We start from the raw sequence: 17835 nt of genomic DNA, 5'->3' as shown, positions 1-17835 counted from the left end.
AAGAGCTCACAATGTTTTGTGATATGAAAGTTTAAACCAAGAAGAATCTCATAATCTGACCGCTGCTGCATACACAAGCGTCCACATGCAGTCTGAGGGCTTGTGTTATCCCTGTAGATGAGAGTTCAAGTGTTCATGTTGTAAAAAAGAGACCTTTTTTTAACAACTGTTAACCAAACTTTCACATCTCCTGATTATTTAATTTAATCCTCTGCTTTATCGTTATTACCAATCACAGGATACATGGAGCCCACTGATTAGCTGGCACCCATCTAAACTGGCTCTCAACCATTAGATCTATCTGTGGTCTCAGCCTAATGATATTAAAGGAATGGCTATTATGTGTGCGCATGTGTGTCTGTGCACGTGCATGCACACAATGTGCATTTCTCGGCCTAGGCCATGCTGTGGCTTGAAACCCTCCCCTCCGGCTCATTAAATGAAAGGGTAGAATCATAAATTGCCAGTTATCTTTGGACTGAGACGTTACTGCGGGCCTGGGGAAAATGAGCAGTGGCATGTAAAACATAGCACATCTATTATGTACCAAACAAACTAAGTCGCTTTTGGCTGATAACACTTGGGCTGCATCCCAGACCTGTAAATAATGACAGCATTCCATTAGCATTCATTTTCCGCCTGTGTATAGCTGTCAGCTCTGTGTCGCCCATGTTTGTAATAATTGCTGTGTTTAGGCAAGAGCATGGCAGGGTCCTGATTCTTACCTGACGGCTTGGATGAGGTAGAACAAATAGCCCGGAGCTCCAAGCTGTCAATAGACTTAATTCAACTCAAGTATGACTGCAAGATACAACATAAACATATGGTATTTCTGTAACATTTCACTTTTACCACTAGTTAGCTTTGTGGAGTGTGGGAATTAATAAACACAAGATCATAGATTTAAATCATATTGACAGGGTGGGAACATCCAAGTGGGAAATGTGAATTACAAACATTTTCCCTCACCCCTCTTAAACTACTAAATGTTTGGAACTTTATTAATCCAAAGTAGTGTGTCACTGTGAGAGAACATATCTTCTTTCACTGCCTACGAAGTTGAGGGAATAGTTTGTTATTTTGGGAAATACGCTTATTTGCTTTCTGGCAGAGGGTTAGATGACAGGGCTGATACCACTCTCATGTCTTGCTGTCATTTATGAGGCTGCAGCCAGCAGTCAGTTAGCTTAGCTTAGCATAAAGACTGGAGATGAGGGGAAACAGCTAGCCTGCATCTGTCCAATGGTAACAAAGTCCTCCTAAGCTCAGTAATTAACATGTGTTCCTGTTTCTTTTTTAAAAAAAAACTTGTACAAACATGTAAAAAGTATAAACTACTTAAGGTTACAAGCCATAACTTCCCAATCTCCACTGGTTGTCTGGCAAGTGCTCACATAGATAGAGTCCAACACGTAACCCTCATAAGACTGCAAATGTTTTTACACTTTTCTTTTAGTGTGGACTAAACAAACAAGATATTACATGTTAACTAATGGGCTTTAGAGGCGTTGGTTGGCAGATATTGTTACTGTAAGACAGAGCCAGGCTCGACTGTTTCCACCTTTTTCATTCTTTATGCTGAGCTAAGCTAACTGGCTGCTGGCTGCAGTGTTATATTTAACAGTCAGATATACAGTGAGAGGGGTTTCAATCTTCTCCTCTAACTCTCAGCAATAAAGTGAACATATTTGCCAAAACCATGCCTTCAAACAAGGAACCCAGACCGCCCAGTGGTCCACATCAGGAGGTTTTTGTTGTATTGGGCAGCAATCTGTCACTATATTAAAACCTTTCTTCCTTTTCTGTCTGAAAAGATATGAAAGCACATATGTCTTTGAATTAGCTGGATATTCTTACAGATATTGTTGAATCACATGTAATTTATTGCCTCTGTGCCTCTTGCTTTACTTTGGTTTCTTGAACAAACATTGAAGATCTGATGCAATATACAGCATGGAGGCCATGGGAATGAATAACATATTTAAGACCTGATGTTATTGATAAACCCCCTTATGAGTCTTTTGTGGGCCCTGCAGGCTTTGTGTGTCAGGACCCCCTGTCCAGGCATCCACGGTCTGACCGAGTCACCCTGGACCCCGGCCTGAAACTCCCAGCAGCCCCAAGAACACAGGTAGTGGACGCTCACATACACACACACACACGCACGCACGCACTCATAGCAAAGAGCCAAGCCAAGTGTTGCACTCATTCACCCCTTCCTTGTGAAACATTCCCATTCTTGTCTTCATCTCTCTGTTGCTTACAGTACATTCCTGCCACTGTCATTGAGCTCTTCTCTTACCCTCATGGAAAATTCACTGTAATGCAAAACAACTGCTAATGTAATTACAGTGTTTGAGTGACATCAGTTTGTAAGTGCTACTCTCTGTGGCTTATTGTTTTATCATTTCTAATCAAGTGACTAATGCTCTCTCTAGGCTGTGTTGCTTAATGATGCCACAACAGCTAAAGCACTTGGCTCCCTCCTCTCGACTACTGCACCCAGATTTGGCACGGGGTCTGCTGGAGGGAGATTACTAAATCAGACAGATTTCTGCTCCACCTTATATTGTGTAAAGGGCCTGTTTAGGCATACAGTAACAATGTCTCATTGTTGTTGCATGTTGAAGCAAAATGCACATTATCTGTATGCAGTCTCATGAAGGTTAAATGGTAATGCTGAAGCTTACAGACAACTCAATGTCTTCACCCATTGCCTCTTAGAAACCTTTTTCTGCACCGACAGCCCCTAGACACAGCAGAATGGTAAGTTTTCTTTCAACTCAGACATATTAATCTTCTTTTGCCTTGTCTCTTTGCAATTCCCTTGATGCCTCTTACATTACCGGTAAGAAATTACTTGCTGCTTTTCGCTTATTCGATTATGTGGCTTTTCTGTCTTTCATAGTGGCAGACATATCACTCATATCGATCCACAATGCTGTATTTTAATAGAATTCTCATTACATTAGCAAAGTGGCCTTTGTAAGCAAGTGCTTCAGACGCTGCAGTGCACCACTTGACTCAAAAAGTCAGAAACTTTGGCTCAGTTACTCAGACATATTCTAAAACTAAACCAGGGCCGTCACAGAGGCTGTCGAAGATCTCCAGGGGCCTACGGTGAACTTGTCCTCTCTTTTTACTTTGATTAGGGGCAACAGTTGAGACTTTTTCAGATGGATTAGGCCTTGTCACTTTTTGGCTGCCTTTGTATCCCCCCAGCCGCGTCAGACAAATTAAATGTAATCCCCCTGCTATTTGGATGACAAATTCTGTATGTGATCTTGTGGGGTTGCGCCTTGCTGTCTGGCCCCGAGTTCCAACCTGAATGCCAAAGTTGTCAATCACAGCCTGGTCGTGCTTACAGCGGGGAGACAGCCAGGAATGCCAATGTATAACAAAATGCTCCATTTATGTGACAGGGAGAAAAGAAGAGAGGGTGTTTTTTTTTGTTACTCAAGGTGTCGTTTGTCGAGTATTATGTTTGTCTGTCAGTAACAGATCACCTCTTTGCCAAAAAATTAAGAATGGTTTTAAAACCTTTGAACATAATTAAATTCCCTCCATTTATTAAGCACCCAGTTGTGTTTTTTGAAGCATTTGTGTTGGATAGATGAATGGCCATACATGGTAAGTATCAATATAGCATGATTTGTCTCTACCCTTAACCCTTGTAGCGACAGAGGCCTGCATCAGCCAGTAACCCAGAAACAGAGGGGTCAAAAGAAAAGCAAGGGGCTAAACAAGGCCAAGGAGACAGCACTCTGAGCTTGACTGCTGAGGAGGTGAGGTCGGAATAATGTTGTGTGTGTGTGTCACATGATGTGTGCGATTTTGCTAAATTGTGATATAACAATGGGAAGCTGAAAAAAACATTAACTTTTTCAGAAAAATGTTTTTTCCTTTTTTCACAAATACAGATCAAAGTGCTGAGGAGGATTAAGGAAGAATATGAAAGACGAGGAGGCTTCATTAGGATCTTTCCCACTGCAGAGACATGGGAGCTATATGGGTAAGCTGAGCCAAGAAGGAGCAGACAAATCACTTACAGTGCCCGAGGGATGATTGTCTATAATGTTACCCATTATTAATAGTGTCTTCAAATAGGAGTAGACATTTAGGCTACAATAATGCAATCAGTGGCTAAAGCCAGACCATATGACTCCTCTTGACTGTGTCTAATTGAACTACCAGACTAAGGTGTGGCTACAGAGTTACTTACTATTTGTTGTCAGAACGCATTTGTGTACTATGTTTCCAGAAAGGCTTAAATCCCACAGTGACTTATTGTTGAAATGGCACTGAAGCTCCTATTACAGAGGAAATCCGTTTTTGTGCTTACAATTCATATTCCTGTATGAGGATTTGTTGCTTGATTAGATCCATGACTCTCTTAGCAGCAGGGATTTTGTGGCATTTTAAAAAGCATATTATTGAACGGCCTGGGAAATTATTCGTGCATTTAATAACAGCTGCTTCCAGAGTAGCTATATCACCGAAGCCTCATTTTAACACGTTTGCCGCAAAATAAGGTTGTCAAGGCTCGTTGGGGCTGCTGCCTTTATGATTATTGTAATTTGCTCATTATCTTCTTCTCTCAGTGGATATCTGGAGTCCAAGACATCAATGAACTACATGCTGGCAAACAGACTTTTCCATGGAAGGTAAGCATTTCCATTGTGGTCGGGATTGGGGAATAAATCTCTCCATCAGTTTGTGGAAACGGTTGGATTCTAACGTGGCGTTTGTTTGGTCTTTCGATTGGATAGGTGAGGGGAACAGCTGAAAAGATGAGGCAGAGTCAACTTTTCCAGCACGCACCCAATGTCTATGTGGCATTGTGGTGTCGATTTGGGGGCAGGAGGGGAAAGACAGTTATAGATGAATTGTGTCTTTTTATTGAACCACATTTTTGTTATTTTAATACAACATGCATTTATGTTATTTGAATCAGTGTGGGCTTTCAAGTTTTAACCACAGCTTTGACTATTGCGCAATATTGTCTGGAGATTTGGCCCCCAACTAAGCCCGTCTATGATTTTTCCATATTCGTTAGGTAGCCAGATTAGGGAGACGGTTGTTGCTGCAAGACCTCAGTTGCTATTATTATTTGCCATTTATCCACTCTCCTTTGGATCATCGCTGTCTGTCACGTCAGCTTCTGGACAAGCTCCTCAACCACAATAATCTTTCTCAGAACTGGCTCACTCTGCAAAGCGCTTTTGTAATTGTTGATGATATATGTATAAATCATTATTGTTGTTGTTATTACCGTTGTGTTGACATGTCTTGTTCTGTCTCTCAGGAATGTGAATGGGAATGTGCAGCTGCAGGTGGACGCGGTCCATGGCTGTCACGTTGTCCAGTATGAGAGGAAGCTGCTGTCTCTTGAGGCACGTAAGCGGAGACAGCGCCACCTGACTCATCGCTCTGCTGCAGGGAAGAAAAAATCGGGTAGGCCTGAATGTGTTCTGCCTCAGTTCAGGAAACAGCTTTTTTCTGAAACTGAGAAGAGCGTAGCTAAGTGGGACAACATCACACGCTAATGCACTTTTGGTTCCAATAAATAACTCCCCTGTGTCACGGTAAGGTTGGCCAAATATGACTCTGAATGAGTTCATTTCATTGCAGCAACAATAAAAAGCCTATTTTGAGTGTATGCATGTCTTTAATCCAAAATGCCAGTGATGCAACTGACATTTGTCTTTTCCTTGCAACGCTGCATACCTCAGGGAAGGGATCCAAGGCCTCCCCGACTGAGAGCAGCAGTCAGGAGGGAGAGGAGTGTGCTCAGGAGGAAAGAGAGGAGGCGAAACGACTTCTCGAGCCAGTCGCACACACTGCTTTGGTAGCAGAGCAAAGAAAACAAGTGGCCACACCACTGGAGCGCTGCCACAGTGAGGCTCTGTCCAGCTCAGAGGCAGCCACGCACAATGCCAGGCCCAGAGTCAACCTGCTCAACATCCTTCAGCAGGGGTGGGACCTCAGGTCAGTCTGTGTTCTGGGCTGCTGCTCGGGTTGGCTGCTGCTCTCATCTTCCTCCCTTACTGTATTTTCTTCTCCCTCACTTTCCCATCCTTCCCTCTTTAAGAGGGTGAAATATGTACGTGCCCAGCGCAGGAGATGAGACAAAGTTCAGGCCTTCTTTGCCTGGATTATGTTTGAGCATTTCTCGTCTATGTGTTCTTATGTCACCGCTGTAGTCTACAAGAGCAGTCTGCAAGATGGATAGCTCTTTGATTTTTCTAAATAACTTCTAACCAACTAATAAAAGAAATGGGGTGATGAAACTTTTTGGATCAGTACCAGTTAAAATCACAGTCCTTGAAATGAGTCTGACTATTAAGAAAGTGAGGAAGAAAGTCATATGAAAACATAAATAATGTTTTAAAAACATTGTAACTTTGTTCCTTAACTTAAATAAAAGGCACTTTACACTGTCAGACATACAGCATAGCATGCTGTCTATACTGCTACACTTACATGAAACAAAGACTGCGGTCTCTTGCTGATTATAAACGTGTGCCTGAAATTATAATTTGAGGAGGAATTACAATAACAAGTCTGAGTTTGTAGAAATTCCTCAGTGCTTGCCAGGACTGTGTATGAAGCAAGGAAATGATAGTACAGCATATCATTGTTTGTGTTTGACAGCTTTTTCCAAATTTTTTTTCTTTTCTTTTTTCTTTTCTCGGCTACAATGCTCTGACACTTCTCTTCCCAGGTTCACCTGGGCCATGAAGACAGTTTATCATTTTGATGCTGTTGCAGGACAAGATACATTATGTTTCAACAACTTCTGGCTGAAAGTGATACATACCTGTTTTTGTTTTCTCTCTCTCTCTGGACGATATGTCAGCAAAATGGAATGAGTATAAATGCTTGTTCTCTCTGTTGTAACAGATGTATCATGGATTCTTTACTGTCAGTTTTAAGCAAACTGAGTGGATGCTCTCTATCATCAACTGCTCCTTTTCTGTTACTTTGCCTTTGCAGTTCACAATGATTTTCCTCTCTCACATCTGCTTTTGCCTCTCCTCTCCAGTAAAGTGCAGGCCCGGGTGGCCTTTTCCTCGTACCTGCAGCGAGTCCAGCAAAGACTGTTAGCAGAGAGCAGAGCCAACACCATCCCAGCTTGGCCAGACAAGGACAACGACCAAATGGTACAATGATAACCATTTTTAATCTCCTCTTCCTAATAAATGAATGTGGGTGGGATGCCCTGGAGCATTGTTCCCTTTGTATGTATATATATGCCAGATTTCCCCTCATTATTATTCTGTTACTCATCTGTACCCTGGCTATAGCTGAAACGTGTACGAGGCAGTTGTGGCCACACAGAAGGAAAACGTGGTCTCTGTAAAAGTTAGCCTGATTGGAAAGTCTGCATCGTAAAGGCATACATCATCATCAGTGACCTCAAACCTTTGGGGAAAATGAATGTGAACTCAAGTCGATGTCTAGGTCATTAAATTTGAAGGTCTCAGTGTTTTAAATGGCGTTGGACGCCTAAAGGAGAGCGCGCACTCACAGGCGGTTTGAATAAGTGCGGCATGATGAATCAGTGATTCAGGTCTGTGATAATAACCGATTTCTCATGTATGTTTTTTCTTTGTCTGCACAGGAGCTGGTGATTCGCTTCCTGAGAAGAGCAGCCAGTAACCTTCAGCAAGACATTAAGGTGGTCTTGCCCAGTCGGCAGTTACCACTCCAAGACCGCAGACGCATCCTGTCCCACCAGTTAGGGGAGTTTATCCACTGTTACAACAAGGTACCCATTCCCAGACGCTGATTTTTACCAAAGCATTACAATTCTTATAGGTGATGCAAACACATGAGACATTGTGCGGTTTCTCTGCAAACAACTGAGTATATCTACTGTCTTATTTCCCCCTTATCTTCTCAGGAGACTGAACACATGGTGAAAAAACAGGCGGATAGCAAAGAGGAGCATTGTGTCAACCCCAGTGTATTTCAGGAGTACATCACTGCAGCAAGGTTAGTGAATTGGCAAGCCCTCGCACCATTGTTCAGGGCTTGGCTCTTTACCATCACAGTTATATATGCTACTGAGTGAAGAGTGATCTCAATCTGCTATACACATTTATCTCCTGTTTTTATTAACAGTGAAAACGATCTGGAGGAAGTACTGACATTCTACACACAGAAAAATAAATCAGCCACCGTCTTCCTAGGAACAAAAGTCAGGAGTGTTAAAAAAGACATTCATGAAATAAATGCCTCAGGAGATTCAGGCAACTTTGAGAATTCCAAAAGTGAGTTCCTTCCATGTTTTTTTTTCCATATTCGTGTTACTGTAGGTCTGTTTTATGTTTAATATTTTATCATTCAAGCACAGTAAACAGGAATTGTTTGGATTTTTAAACCCAAAAAAAGTTAAGGGAAAAGGACTGAGTCATTTAGGGTGAAGGAGAGGTCAGCTTCAAGTGATTAGCACTCACTGGGGGAAAACAAATGTGTGTCAGTGCAGAGGAATGGCTAACTGATGATAAAGGAGCTCTGGCTTTTTTCCTCCTTTTGAACAGCTCTGCCTGTGGCCAAAGAGGATTCCAGCGCTTCAGAGTCCTCGCTCTCCACGGGGAAAGTCAGCAGTGACCCAGACATCAAGGCCGCTGAGAGTCAACCTTCTGTACGTGCACTGTCTGAAGAACAACAGGCAGCAGTTGGAAGTGGTAAAACCCAGCCAGATGTCCAGGCGTCTCAGCACTGCTCTGGCTTTCCCGCAACGTTAGACTGCACACACATTCATCTACAGCACTGCTCCCCTGCTCCGACATCCCTGCCTCTTCACTGTCCGCCCCCGCCGCCTCCTCAGCCGCCATCCTACGCGCAGTCCTTGGCAAAGTCTCAGTTCTGCCATTCGGAGACTCTTTCTGACCCTCCCGCATACACCTCTGCCCCTGTGGTCACACAACCTCCAAGAGCAATGTGGACAGCTGTTTCCACTGGCTCTAACACAGTCGCAACCGGACAACCAACCCAGGTTCTGAGGAGGAACCAGTCTTTTACCTCATCCACATCCGGCTCTGGGGCAGCCTCCTCCATCCCAAGTGCCACGCACATCTACAGCCAGAAGCTCTCTAGACCCACGTCTGCAGGCCAAGGTAAACTTACTACTCCCTGCTGCTCAGCTCTTGCAGCAATGAACGTTGTCTTGTCTGATTCATTCTTACGTTCTCACATTTGTCTTATGATTTTCTTTTTCAGTTAACAGGAGGGGCGCTTCCAGTAAGCTGAAGTCAAACTCAGTGGGGGCGTTGAAGGAGTTAAACGCCCTGTCTGCTCAGGCCCAGTCTAACCAGCAGGCCTTTATTTCAGCCCTGCAAAAGCTGGCTGACAAGCAGGTTGCTCGCCACTATGCCAGCTCCAGTCATATCAACCTGCTAACACAACACGTGAGTTCATTATGTTTTAACCTCTTATCACCCACTGAGCCGACAGCTGAGGCAGGAAGTTTCACCGTGTTCGAAAAAGAAACAGCGTTATTAAGCAACTGTAAACTGATCTGCGCAACATTTCATGTGAGGAAGAAGAATCTGGCCCCCGCCGCAGTATTCTCTTACTGTGAGGTCTCTGATATTTCTCTTTTGTTGATGTGTAAACCTGGCTCTGACCCCATGCTGATGGGCGGCATCTAGCTGCTCATTCATTCAGCAGACCTGTCGGAGCCGGAGGGTCTGCTGCCTCTTACTGCGCACCTTCCTCCTACAGCCCTCAGCTCGCCTGCAGCCTGTGGGCTGGGGTGGGTGGGGGGAGTATTGGTGTGGGGGTGAGTCTGGAACTGGGGTTTGAAGCTGGCTGGCCTAAACAGTGGTGAGCCGCATCAAGCCTCCGCTCCGTGTGAGGTCTCACTATCAGATGCACCATGGGGGAGTGATTTCTGTTGATACTTAACAAGCAGCCACTTTTTTGTGGTAATTGATGCTTATAAATAGAGGAATGTGGCAAATTGGCACTGAGCAGGGGAGCGGCAGCTTCGCTGGCTCCATCACCACTTTCTTCTATATTCCCCAAAGGTTTGTCATTCGGCATGGGGAGCCCTGCAACCTCCTCCTCCCTCCTCCTCTTCCTTCTCCTCCTCCTCCTCCTCCTCGGCCTCCCTGGTTTTTTTCTGTCAAAGTTTTTTGTGATGGCACCAGACCACACAGACTGCAGTTTTTATGGCTTCCTTTTGACTGTACATTATTCTGTCTGTCTGAAAGGTGTTTGCTGTATTTCCTATGAATAGTTAATCCTGGGCATGGCAGCAGTTTATTTTTCAGAGTAAAACAGTCCAGTGTTCTGCACTTAAAGGCTCAGAGTGCATTTAGTGTTTTTTTAGGGCTCAGATTTGATGTCATTAAATCACTTGCTGAACTAAATGGAGAACTTTGTAAACAAGAACAACACCCTGTTCCACCAGTTGACCTCTAAGGTTTCAGTAATTACTCACACTCACGCCAGGCCACATACAATATATACAATAAAGTGAGTATACTCCTGTGGTGTGATGCATTAACATGACGTTAAATCCTTCCAGCATGTGTGTATTTTAATGTCCAACACTTTATTATAAGACATCCTTGTGACACTTGTCTGAATTGGGCAAGCCTGTGTACGTGCCCTTAGATGATGTGGAATTTTGGCAAAACATACACTGGGCCACACACACACACACACACACACACACACACACATATATATATGTTTTAATTTCCCTAGTGTAGATTAAACAGTTTACCTTAATAAGTAACTTAAGGCTAGCAGTGTAACACCATGCTGATGCATTTTTCATGCTGTACAAGGCTTGGCAGCGTTACAATTTTCCCATTGGACATTTAGTGCTACACAGCAGGAAATAAAGTAAATACAACACCACAGCAGTATGATTAATTCTAACATTCGATCACAGCACCAAGCATCGCTACAGTAGTGCTGATGTGGTTGTAAACAGATTTGGTCTGACAAGTCATAATAGCTGATTCTGTTAGGGGAGGGGACCACCTGGATGTAGTGCTGAGCAGAGACTAGCTGTGCCATGTGCTGCATGTACATTTCAAGAGAATGAAGTGGTCGATGTAGGGAGGAACAACATGTGAGCACTTACTCATCGTATGTTTCCATTACTTTAGACTCTGTGTGAACTGGCTGGTAGTAAGTGATATGATTGTACAGACTTGACATAACATTGATTTAGCAACTGAATACCAACATACTGCTAATACAGCAAGTGTAATGAAAATATCATTAAACTTGTTGAAGTTGAATCATCTGTTAAAGTCTTCTCTTCTGCCCGCAGCTGACCAATCTGAACCTGGCCAACAGGATGCTGAGCAGAGAGAGCTTCACATTGAACCCTAAGATGCGGCACACTGCTGCATCAACCCAAGGACCAGTGAAAGCTATTCACTCTGGAGCAGATGTACTCCACAGCACTGGGTGAGTCCAAACAAATGCTGGCATATATAGGGCTAAATTCTTTTTTTTTTCTGAAAAAGTGAATGTATCATTGTGTCTTTTGAATATTAAAGGTCCCATTTAAACATGTTTTGAAACATTTAAAAACACTCTGAATGATAATTTGGGTCTGAAATTGGTTTTCCACAAATTGTTCAATTACCTAGTTAATTAACATAGTTGACTCTTTAAATTACATCCACTCCTTTTCCTGCCCTATGAAATCCAGAAGCTATGAATATGCAGATATTTTAAGTTTTAGTTGAGTTAGATGTTTAACTGACAGAAGATGTCTCCTACTTCACTGTGAAGTCCATTCTTAGTTTATGTGCACTGGAGGCTTCATGTTGTCACATCACACTTGTGTAAGTTGCATATCGGACCACCATTGTCTTCCAGAGATGTTCAGAGAAACTTTCCTCCTTCAGTAGATGAATATGAAAACAGCCTTTTAGTGTCAAACTATGTACATATATTATTCTATACAGTGAAGGTCAAACATCCATGTGAACTAACAATATACAAAAGCAGATTTTTGAGTTGACAAGAACTTTAGAAATAAGGTGGAAACTAGATTTCTTTTAAAAATCGGTGTAAGAATCAGTTTAAAGTATTCTGTTCTTTAAAGGTGCTGTATGTAAGTTTTTGCTATCACTTCATAGCCAACGTTAGCATTAGCAGCTGTCTACTGACCAGTCTATAAGAAATGCTGTGAGTCCAGCATCAAACTTCATTCTTTTACTCACCAAGATCTACAGCAGGAAAGCCAAAGCAGTGTTATTTTTGCTTCTATTTATATTATTTTTCTTCTACTGAAGTAAGTATGCTAACCAGCTAGCACTTGTGACCACTTTACAATAGTGTGTCGCTGTAGCGTCCAGTCTACCCTCAGTCCAACATAAGAGGATGAAGACGTAGTGCTGCCCAGAGGATGTATTTTAACCTTGTGTCCTCTAAACACAAGGATGGCTGAAGCTCTTGATAAGTAAACAGTCGGTAAATCTTAACATATAGCATCTTTCTTCTAAAGATTGTCTGGTATAAATTAAAAAATGACAACAATAAATGCATAAAGCTATAGTATAGAGTTACAGAAGATACAGATGAAATCCATATCAAAAAGAGTCCTTTCTGCAACATCTTCATATGTTTTTATTCTTTAAGAAGTTCTTTCTCTGTTACCCCACTTTTGTAGTTGGCACACAGAACACCTCTGCTGCCTTATAAGACCTGTAATGCTCCTTTTGGTCAAATTTCCCCATTGTGCTCAGGAGTACTATTTATTCGCCCTCCCCTGAGCCAGCACAGAGGGAATAGTGCGTTACAGTCTCAATGGGGTTCACTGCCAAGTTAAACAGCATATCTCTCCTCTGAGAGTCCTGTGAGATGCTGTGCTGATGTACACCGACACAGCCATTCTTGTTTTTCTGAATCTGTCATAAGGCCCAAAGATATAAAATACTGTAGTTGAGTGTTAATCTTTAGGGATGCTGTTGTCAGAGATTTATTTATTTCAGGTATGCAGTATTACTTACTTTGGCCAAATTACCGTCCTGAGGATTTTGTGAGTGATCAACTTAACAAAAGTCTTAACTGTAGACACTTAGATTGTGGTAGCCTATTTGGTCACACTCAATAGAATCTAAAGGCTTTTTTAATGGTCTCTGACGAATTTTTAGATTGAAGATTGTTAGTCTTTGGAAAAGGATTGCGGCGTGCCAACACCCCTCTGGGAAAAGTTAGTTCAATATGTGCCTGGAAATGGGCATTTTGTTCCCTTTTTAATTGTGCTTCGTGGAGCTAAGTAGCAGTAGAATTGGCAGCTGGATGCCGGGAGTGTGTGAAGCATGCTGGCAGCTTGAAACATTGCGTTGGAGGGACGGTGGGGGCGGTGGTGAGGGGGTGCAATGTCAACACCCACATAGTCTGTCTGCTCCAGGCTCTCTTCTCTCTCCTCTGCAACCATCGAAATTCCCCCTTCCTCACCCCATACCTCACCCCTCTCACATTGCTCGGAGAAAAGGAGGAAGGAAACAGAAGGACAGAATATGATCACATGGTTGTGGTCTATGATAATAAACCCAGTGGCGACTAAGGGTGTAATTCATTGAGAGGTAAGTGTCAATGGACACTCTCCTTGTATTTTTCTGTTGATATGTGAGTGACAATCTCTCAGACGGCTTGGCCCTGATCTTGGACTCTGTTTTTCCAGTCCGGCCCTTTCTTGTGTATCGAGCTGTCAGGGAATTCCAGGAATGTCTGGCCTTTTCCCTTTTTAAAATGTTTTTATTTCCACAAACCAAGAAAGAAAGTTTTAAAAGAATTTATATTTTTATGGATAGCCTCATGTGGCTTTTCTATATGATACTGAAGACACACAAATCACCTTCTGATCTCCCATTTCAGGTTAGACCTCTAGCGCTTTGATGGATCATACATTTCTTCTCAGAGTTTATCCATTCCCTTTAAATATTTCTGCTTTTACATTTATTGCTTTGGCACCTCATTCATCAGAAAGTAAATTTTAGTACAGCTTTACATTTCAGCTTTTCACATTTTCGGGTTAATAATTCAAAGAAGGAGAAATATACTGTAGCTTTTGTTAGAAAGCTTATTTTAAATCTATCCAGAAAATACACAGCTCCCTTTATCTTCCCATTTGTCACTTTTCTTGTTAAACAAAAACCCCTCTTGTACCCCAATACTCCCAGCCCTGAGTTTGGCGTCCACCTCTTAAGGCAGAGAAATGTCTTTAATAAGATATTAGGATAAATTGCCTTGATTTCGCCTCAGCACTGTTTCTTATAACACAGAATTTCCTGAGTCCCGTCCCCAGTCCCCCCCCCGCACACTCTCGGGCTGACAGTTTGTGCCAAACATACTGAAACTGTTAAGCACACTGGCTCTTTAAGCAACCACAGGGGTGAAGTATGATGGGTTTCAAAGAGTAGTACGGCTCTTTGAAGTGCTGCTGCCAGGATCTACCAGGTATGCTGCATCAGCACTCTGAGAGCTGCTCCCTCACTCCAGTGTGCTGACAACCAGGGGGCTTTGAACCATACGGCACATCTTCATACACCCACAGTTAACTTTGGGATCATTTCCGGTGTTGGACCTCCGGTAACATTTATGATGATTTCCATTCAGTGTACTTGTGAAATAATGTGAGCTGTATAAAACATTTGGGCAACAGACAGTTAGACTACAGTCAAGGCAACAACCTCAAAAGCAGCAACCAGTTTGCTGTGTTTGATTAGATTATTCAGACAGCCAAGTTGTTCTTATTGTATTAAACTGGTATTTTCACCATTTTGGAGCTTTGACTTTTTGAATAAGTAAGTTTTTGGTGCTTTGGTTTGCTAGCACCAGTTGTAGCTTGAGTTTGTGTCAGAGCTCCAAGTTTGTATTAAGTCAGCAGCAGGTCATAGGTATTAGTCATCCAAACACTCATTAATGTGTTTAGAGCTGTGTTAGCACACTGGCCACAGAAATGGCCTCCCTATTTCTCTCTTGCTGCACCTACAAATGACCACAAAACTATTATCCCTGCAGGGTTGCGTTCACTCCAGCACAGTGAACTGAGAAATACCACAACCCTGCTTATGCAAGGTATTTTTAGTTCTGTTCAATACTTTGTCAGATTGCTGTTTGACTTGGTTGAATTTTGTAAGGACATACCATTCCAAAGGATTTTATGACAGCCCATTTGCTGAACCAACAACGACTAATCAGAAAAACTCTGGTGAAAATTTAAGACTTCTTTGATGGGGGACAAAGTCCCACAAAATTGGTTTGATGTCTCTCTTCCTTTGAATTCAAAAGAAGAAGAGAATTTATTCGCACTGATTGGAGCCAGATGTGGTAATAGGATGAAGGAGAACCCTTAAGGTAAGAACAAGTGAAATTCCACTGAATGGGTTCAGGTTATTTAGTGGACATACACACCTTTATATATCAAGTACCCACAGTGTGCAGTATATTTATACATGCACCATGCATTTTGCAGAGTTGTCAAATGTGTGAAAAGTTTGTATATAAAGCCCTTTTTAAGTAACTTATTGCACCATTAAAACATGAGCAGAATCTTCATAAAGACTATCTAGATTTCTACAGGTTAGACAAAGGTAGACAATATTTAGGTTTGAAACATTAGACATTAAAATTCCTTGTGATTTTATTTGTCAATAGCTGTGTAGCTCACTCGTCTCTGTTGTTTAGAAATCAAATGGACTGTGTACCTCTGCTTTCTAGTTTTCCAAGTAAGGTTGTCCCCTGGTCTTCTTTAAGAATAAAACCCAAACAAGCCGTTTTACATTAGTTCATGTTCCAGATATCAGGATATTCTAGGTTTTACTTGGCAGAGTAATCCAGATAACTAAGTAAACCAGCTTTTTTGAACAGACCTCTGGATCCCATGTTGCTCAACACTGAAGTAACTAAAGCATCAGCATCCCTTTCTATGCTTCTCTCACAACAAATCCCCAGACACTTGTCAGTTTTGTATTTTAAGGATGGTTCTACTCAGTGTCATGTTGTTGCAATAAAACTCGGTAAACAAACACTGATTAATGGCTGGGAAATACCCTCACACTCCTGAGGCGGCTGATGTTTACACTGACCAGGCAGGGCTTTGAGATAATGTGGCATGATGTCATCTCAACACAGACCGTCCATTTTCCCACATTCGCACTGAGTTAGATTGATGCCGCACATGTGCTCAACTTGCACTGCTGTGTTGTTCTACAGTAAGTTATATCAGCATATTAAAGGATGGCGAGCGCAGCGGGGAGTAAGCTGACACCCACGAGCAGAAGTCCGGCAGGGAGGGAAGTCCCAGATATTTGGAGCTCCACACATGTGCTGTACTAGTGATGAGAAACTCAGATGTAAACCGTTCTTCTCTCTCATTTTATTCCTCCCTATTTCATTGGTTACTGTGTTGGACTAAACTCTGGTCCCTCCTGGTTTTAAATTCATGGTGATCTGTAGTATTTTTTTGCGTGGTGTTGTGTTGACAAACCCTGTCTGAAAAGATGTCTCCTTAGGGTCTTGCAGCAACATTGCACTCAAGGAAAGCATGTGCTCTTGACCTGAGAAATAGTCCGCTTTAGACCACATGCTAATAAAATGGTAGCACTGAAGGTCCCAGTGGTCCAGTGCACAAACTGCAGCCAAGTTAAAGGAAATGACTGCTGTAAACAAAGAACGAGTTCTTGTTTTGTCTCCTGGCGTTGTAGAATCTCTGGCCTTGCGAGGTTCACAGACAAGCCTTTGTTTCCAGGAGCTGAAAAAACTCAATTGGCCCGTGGTCACACCAGTTGTTTTTGCAATATATGTGCCATTATGTGAACTGAGAAATGCATGGGCGGATAGCATGTTCACATGAGTTTAAGATCCCTTGTGTCTTTGTTTGGCCACACAGGACAGGAATATGTTTTCACTTGAGCGACACAAGATTATTATCCCCCACTGTGCATTGTTGTTCAAGACTAATTGAATTCTAATTTTAGAGCTTATCATAGTTTGGTTCTAAAAATAATGTAGCTATTGTTATTTTAAGTCTACTGTGTTTTCTTTTACCCCAGACCAATGGACAAATGTTATTGCATGTAATGGGAGGAATTTCCAAGAACATTTTTGTCATTAAGACCTCCAGGGATCCCATTTCTCCAACTGTACTTATATCTCTCTTTTATTTTTTTCTTCCATATTTTAACTCGCATCTCCCAATAGTGCTCTTTATGGCATTATTTTTGGCTGAGGTGGTACGTACACAGCAGCGCAGCAGACTCCACATAGACTCAATTTAAGCGTGTCTGAAGAGAGGCTGGTCACCTCATTGCTTTAGCAGGGGCCAAAAAGGAAAAAAAAGGCTGAAACAGGCTTAGTCCTAATGACAGATAATCCAGTTACAAACTCGTGGAGCTCGTCAAAAGGTTTGCTTTCCAGTTTGTGGCTTTGTGATGTGAATGGAACGTGAAGCCCGGGGTGCACTGAGGCAAAGAGGAAAGGTTTTTAGTTCAGCCTGTGTTTGCCACAGTCTTGCCCTCTACTTTGACTCTGATTTGCACACTTTGACTTGAGGCTTCTGTGGGCCCAGCAGCCACCAACTGGGATGCTGTGAGCTGTCTTGTCTTTTTTACTTTTTGCATGGCGATGCTACAACTTAATGAGCTAGTACCACATCTCTGCCTTAGCTGAATGGTAAAATAACTGGCATGGAAAAGATGGTAACAAACACTGTGCTATTATGGCTCACTTTTGAGCCACTGGCGCTCGCACCAGCACTATTCCAGGTAATTATGTCTTTGAGCCAATCATTTGAGGGAACAGGGATTTAGGGAAAAAAACACACAGTGGAGAGCACAAATCCTCATC

At 42.4% G+C, this 17835-nt stretch overlaps 1 protein-coding gene across 3 annotated transcripts in view; it reads left to right on the top strand.

The window, feature by feature from the left end:
• ttll5 (tubulin tyrosine ligase-like family, member 5) overlaps positions 1-17835 on the top strand; it is a 47407-nt gene that overhangs the window by 15710 nt on the left and 13862 nt on the right. For 2 of the 3 annotated variants that reach the window (XM_051077996.1, XM_051077994.1), the window contains exons 15-28: positions 2037-2131; positions 2725-2766; positions 3678-3785; positions 3921-4012; positions 4602-4664; positions 5306-5454; positions 5733-5988; positions 7046-7163; positions 7625-7771; positions 7907-7998; positions 8128-8276; positions 8547-9125; positions 9229-9416; positions 11300-11439. In XM_051077996.1, the coding sequence (XP_050933953.1) occupies positions 2037-2131; positions 2725-2766; positions 3678-3785; positions 3921-4012; positions 4602-4664; positions 5306-5454; positions 5733-5988; positions 7046-7163; positions 7625-7771; positions 7907-7998; positions 8128-8276; positions 8547-9125; positions 9229-9416; positions 11300-11439 (2218 nt within the window). The remainder of the gene's footprint in view (positions 1-2036; positions 2132-2724; positions 2767-3677; positions 3786-3920; positions 4013-4601; positions 4665-5305; positions 5455-5732; positions 5989-7045; positions 7164-7624; positions 7772-7906; positions 7999-8127; positions 8277-8546; positions 9126-9228; positions 9417-11299; positions 11440-17835) is intronic. The other variant, XM_051077995.1, reaches the window with a different exon arrangement.

The sequence above is a fragment of the Lates calcarifer genome, linkage group LG19 (genome assembly GCF_001640805.2).
Source record: "Lates calcarifer isolate ASB-BC8 linkage group LG19, TLL_Latcal_v3, whole genome shotgun sequence".
Classification (NCBI taxonomy): Eukaryota; Metazoa; Chordata; class Actinopteri; family Centropomidae; genus Lates; species Lates calcarifer.
The sequence above is the reverse complement of the archived record's forward strand: the minus strand, read 5'-3'. Positions and strand labels throughout refer to the sequence as shown.